Source organism: Gallinula chloropus (genome assembly GCF_964237585.1).
Source record: "Gallinula chloropus genome assembly, chromosome: 18".
Taxonomy (NCBI): domain Eukaryota; kingdom Metazoa; phylum Chordata; class Aves; order Gruiformes; family Rallidae; genus Gallinula; species Gallinula chloropus.
In genome coordinates, this window is record NC_140103.1 from 13,662,009 (window position 1) to 13,668,008 (window position 6,000).

At 50.6% G+C, this 6,000-nt stretch overlaps 1 protein-coding gene across 1 annotated transcript; it reads right to left on the reverse strand.

Annotated features, from left to right (window-relative positions):
* Positions 1 to 610: 610 nt before the first annotated feature.
* Positions 611 to 1,534, reverse strand: LOC311198786 (olfactory receptor 14A16-like; the record flags this gene model as incomplete). Its single annotated transcript, XM_084272787.1, has 1 exon — positions 611 to 1,534. The coding sequence occupies one exon, from the start codon at positions 1,532 to 1,534 to the stop codon at positions 611 to 613; it is 924 nt and encodes a 307-aa protein (XP_084128913.1).
* Positions 1,535 to 6,000: the final 4,466 nt, after the last annotated feature.

A 6,000-nucleotide genomic window follows, 5' to 3' on the forward strand; every position in this document is an offset into this window, starting at 1 on the left:
ACCCATGAAATCTCTCTCCTCAGCTGCCTGCTACAGCCAAGCAGCGTGTGAAGGGGGTCAGCTGTCAGAGGAGATTCTCTCCCAGGACAGTTTTAACCAGATACATAGAAAGGTCACTTATCAACACACTGAGCTTCTGACACAACAGTTTATTGGACTTCTGAGAGATGAGATGTTTTCCACCTCACTGAAAATCAAAGAAGAAACCAGAGAGCTGAGCAGCATCTGAATGTCCAAAGAGAAAGAGGAGGTGGAATCCTGTGATCAAAGGAAAGTGCAGACATCCAGCCAGTCTGCTGAAAAGATGCCCTTAGGCACGGCTGTGCCATCAGGAGAGGTGGAAACACCTGAATGATGAGGGAGATGAAAGAGACACACTGGTGGTGATACAGGTACAGGGGAAGGGGAGTGTTTCTTCTGCTGCCATGTCTGAGTCAAACAAGACCAGGAGATACTGCATGAGGAATGGGATGAACGTGTTTTTACATCAGAGACAAAATAGAAGGAGAAAGCCCCACAGCACCTAAAAGTCCCAACTAAATACAGAGTGGTCCTAATGTGAGTTACATGACCAGTGATACACAGAAGAAGATGAGCAGTTTGTTGCTGCTTAGAAACATCCAGTCATCAGTTTCCACAGGGCATCCTTGAGCTCCTGGTTCCTCATGCTGTAGATGAGGGGGTTCACTGCTGGTGGAAACACACAGTAAAGAAATGCCAATACCAGGTCCAAAAAAAGGGAGGAGATGGAGGGGGGCTTCAGGTAGGCAAACACACTGGTGATAATAAACAGGGAGACAACAGCCAGGTGAGGGAGGCAGGTGGAAAAGGCTTTGTGCCGTCCCTGCTGCGAGGGGATCCTCAGCACAGCCCTGAAGATCTGCACATAGGACACCACAATGAACACAAAACACCCAAAAGCTAAACAGATACTGGCCACGATGGCTCCAATTTCCCTGAGGTAGGCATCTGAGCAGGAGAGCTTGAGTATCGGGGGGATTTCACAGAAGAACTGGTCAACAGCATTGCCATGGCAGAGGGGAAGTGAAAATGTACTGGCTGTATGCAACACAGCATTGAGGAACCCACTGCCCCAGGCAGCTGCTGCCATGTGGACACAAGCTCTGCTGCCCAGGAGGGTCCCGTAGTGCAGGGGGTGGCAGATGGCAACGTAGCGGTCATAGGCCATGACAGTGAGAAGACAGAGCTCTGTGGAGATCGAAAAGAAAAAGAAAAAGATTTGACCCACACATCCTGTGTAGGAAATGGCCCTGGTGTCCCACAAGGAATTGTCCATGGATTTGGGAACAGTGGTGGAGATGCAGCCAAGGTCAGTAACAGAGAGGTTGAGGAGGAAGAAGTACATGGGGGTGTGGAGGTGGTGGTCACAGGCTATGGTGATGATGATGAGGCCATTGCCCAGGATTGCAGCCAGGTAGATGCCCAGGAAGAGGCAGAAGTGGACGAGCTGCAGCTCCCGTGTGTCAGCAAAGGGCAGGAGGAGGAACTGGCTGATGGAGCTGCTGTTGGACATCTGCTGCTGTCAAGTGTGGAGACCTGTCAGAGGAGGAAAAGGCAATGAGAAGTTAGGGAACTCTTCTTTGAGGAAAACCTCTTCCAATTCACATTGACTCTCTGTGTTCAGGAAGACTTTTGTCAGGTCCCTTTTGGGAGGTCTGCTTTGTGATGGCTTGCGCGTGCCACTGCTGGGAGGAGGGTCAGCTGCGGACTCTCAAGAACTCAGTCCTGCCTGGCAGCAGTCAATAAATAGAAGGATGGTGTGATCTCAGACTAAATCCCCTGTGTGTAAGAATGAGCTTTTCAGCACTGTCACTCCAGTTTCACCTGACAGCAGAGCAGAGGTTTGGAGCTTTGGTTTCCTCATGTCTGTACCTGAGGAGTGTTTCTTCTGTCAGAACTCCCTGACATTGCTGCTGCAGTGCCAGTGAAACCTTCCCCTGAGTGCAGAGTGGGGAGAGCTGCTGTGTCCATCTGTCCTGGTCTCAGCTGCCCTGTGCTGGGTGCTCTGTGATCACACCCTGGTGTTCCCTGTAGAACATATTGTTGGCACTGCAGGGGATGTCAGAGATTTACCAAATCCCCACTTCCATGGTATTTCTGGGAGCTGCTACCTCTCCCTCCTTGACAATGACTCTACTGCCTGGACCTGTCCCTGAAACAGCTTCTCTCTGTCCATGTCACCTCCTGCTCTGTGCTCACAGACCTCATTCAACCTGCCCTGTGCTCAGCTCTGCTCTGGAGACCCCTCCTTGCATCAGGGCACTAGACATGCTCTGACAAGTCCTAATGACCAATGAGTTTGCACTGCCTTCTGTAGAGTTATCAAGAAAGGCTCAGCTCTCACTTCCCACCCAGTCCACAAGAGCAGAAAATTCAAAGCAAAGTCTCTTTACCTGGAGTAGAAAATGCATCCTTGGTGTTCTTGAAAAGTGTCTGGGAAGTTGCCAGGGATCCACTGGAGCTGGGAGCAAACCTGGTCCACACAGCACACTTTGACAGCAGAAGAACCCTACTCTTCCATGGGTCACACTTTCCACCCAGAGCTTCTTTGTGGACCAACACGGATGGAAGCCCACCAGGCAGGGTGAGTGCTGATCCTGGTAGGAGCAGGGTCCCTACCCCAGCAAACAACCCTTGTGGTGCAGGGAAAGCCCTGGGCACCACTGGGTGCACACGCTGCTTCCCACCTCTGCAGCCATGCCCAGGAGAAGACAGCTGTCCTGCCCTGTCCCTCTGATGGGGCAGAAGGGCATCCCTTCCAGGCAGCACTTTCTGGTCCTAGAGAGAACCTGTCCTCCTGACAGACCCCACACACTGTCCCCATGTCCCAGCTTTAGGAGATGCCTCCAGGAGCAGAACCTGCATTGCCCTGCACCCACAGACATACCAGGCAGAGTGCTGTGGGGATTTCTCCTCCAGTCAGCTCTCAGCATCCATCAGCTCTCTCAGCCTCACAGGCCTCCCTTCGGTGCCTACAGGCAGTGTCCCCAGCCCTGTGTGCTTGGCAGAGGAGCTGCTCCTGGGCAGAGCTGTCTCTTGTAAGGGCTGCTGGGTTGCAGTGAGCTCCCTCCATCCCAGGAGCCCAGCCCAGCTCACAACAGAGGAGCAGGCGAATACGTCACGTACTCCATTCCCCAGAGTCTCCTGTGAGGTGTCCCTGGAGCTCCAAGTAACTAACTTGGAAAGACACTAAGTCTTTATTGCCTTTCCCTCCCTTGGCTGGGGAGAAATCCTTCTGTCCAGCAGAGTTGTTTCTCCTGACCAAACCAGAGCTGGGCAGAAGAATCACCTTTCCGTGTCTCCCCATGAGACAGGAACCCCAGGCAGGGACAGGGAGGTGACTCTTTCCCCCTGTGAGAGTCACTCCAGACCCCTTATCCTTGCTTTTCAGCCCTGGGGCTGGAAGGGGACGCAGCTCTGACCTATGACTGCCACAAACCCATTGCAGCTGGGATTCCTCTTGCCACAGTTTCAGTGGCACAAAAATCAAAACCTTCTGCCATGGAGCTGCTGGTCCCAGCTCCCATGGGAATTACTGGGGGCAGAGGCAAGTTTCCAAGATCCTCTTCTCCATGACAGTGGACTTGATCTGATGGAAACTGTGTGTCACCCCCACTCACCTGTACCCATATCTGAAGACCAGGAATGACTCCTTGGGATCCCATGGGAGAGGCTTCTGCTCCTCATACACACCTGGGAGTTTGTGAGACAAATGAAGATTGTAGTTTTCCTTGTTATAAATCTCTCCTAACTCCTGTCTTTTACTTCTGAAAACACTTTCCCATACCCAGAGTCAGCAGATGTCCAACAGCAGCTCCATCAGCCAGTTCCTCCTCCTGCCCTTTGCTGACACACGGGAGCTGCAGCTCCTGCACTTCTGCCTCTTCCTGGGCATCTACTTGGCTGGTCTCCTGGGCAGGAGTTTAATGATCATTATTGTAGCCTACGACCTTTGACTCCACATGCCCATGTACTTCTTCCTCTTCAACCTCTTTTAGAATTGGAATGACCCAGGTGCTCACCAAAGCTGCTCTATCACTCCCCCTCTTCAGCTGCATAGGGGAGAGAAGATGTAACAAAAGGTCAGTATAAGGACAGGGAGAGATCATGCAGCGGTCACTCTCCTGAGTTACTCTCAATAAACCCATGTAATTCATTACCCAATCAAAGAGAGCAGAGGAATGAGAAAGAAAGAAAAAAAAAAAAAACCACCCCCCACCATCCCTCCCTGTTTTTCCCAGGGTCCCCTTCACTCTCTAATTCTCTCCTTCCTCTAATTGAGCAGCACAGGAGGATGGGGAAATGGGCACTGGGGTCAGTTCATCACACATTGTCTCGGCCGCTCCTTCCCCCTCAGGGGAGGACTCCTCACAGTGTCCCCTTGGTCCAGCATTGGGTTCCACCCACAGGACACAGTCCTGCATGAACCTCTGCAAGTCCTTCCCACATAGCTTCAGATCATCACCAACTGCTCCAGGGTGGGTCACTTGAATGGGCTGCCCTCCTTCAGCAACAGAATGCTCCAGCCTGGGTCCTCCACAGCCCTTCCAGCAAACCTGCTCCAGCACAGGCTTCCTATGAGGTCACAGCCTCCTTCAGGTGTCTGCACCTGCCTGAGCATGGTGATGTCTACAGGCTGCAGGTAGAATCACTGTTCCACATCATCCAGCATGGACTGATGAGGAATAGCCTCATTCACCATGGTCTTCTCCATTGGCTGCAAGGGAATATCTACAGCCGGGCTTGGAGGACCTTCTCCCCCTACATCAGTGATCTTGTTGTCTGCAAAGTTCCTTACACTTTCTCACTCTTATGTCTGACAGAATAAAGCAGCAGATAATTTTTATTTCCTTATTAAATATATTGTCATAGCAAATATATTTTCACTCCCCCTCTGCCAGGGCAATGCTGCTGACCAGTTCTGTGAAATCCCCCAGATCCTCAAGCTTTCTTGCTTACGGGCCTCGCTCAGGGAAATTGTGGTCAGAGCTTCTTTAGCTTTTGGCTGTTTTGTGTTCATTGTGGAGTCCTATGTGCAGATCTTCAGGGCTGTGCTGAGGATCCCCTCGGAGTAGGGATGGCACAAAGCCTTTTCCACATGCCTTCCTTACCTGGGAGTGAACTCCTTGTTTGTCAGCACTGACATGTTTGCCTACCTGAAGAGCCCCTCTCAATCTCCTCCCTATTTATAGATTCACTGATTCACAGAATTGAGGTTGGAAGAGACCTCCAGAGATCATCGAATCCAACCCCCCTGCCAAAGCAGCTCCCCAGCACAGATCGCACAGGTCAGTGTCCAGACAGGTCTTTAATACCCCCAGAGAAGGAGATTGCACAACCCCCCTCGTCAGCCTGCCCCAGGGCTCTGTCACCCTCACTGTGAAAATTTCTTCTCCATTTAGGTGTTGAAACTCCTATTCTCCAACTTGAAGCCATTGGCCTTTGTCCAGTCTCCACAGACCACTTAACCTGGTAGAGGTATTTCTTTAATCAGTGGTTCCACCAGCAGTCAACCCCCTCATCTAAGGATGATGTTCCAGGAGCTCAAGGATGCCATGTGGAAACTGATGACTGGATGTTTCTAAGCAGCAACCAACTGATCATCTTCTTCATTGTATGGCTGGCCCTGTTGATTCAATGAAATGTAATCATGCTGAATAGATTGATGTAGATGTCGCTTAAGAGACAATTAATATAACTTTAATATAAGAATTTTCATGTTTTTAAGAATAGATTTGTTTTGGATTTTAGTAGATGTGGTTTTGCCCCAGCTGAGAGCTGAGCACCACACAGTCACTTGTTCTTTAAAAGGAAGAGGGTGGGGGGACAAGTTGGGGGGGAGGGAGAGGGAAGGGAAAGGGAAAAAACCCAAATAAAAGGAAACAAAACCTCACAGGTTGGGTAAGGATAGTTTACTAGGTTAGCAGAAAGAGAGATCTAACAATGATAACAGGACTTTGAAGCAAAATATATGAAACA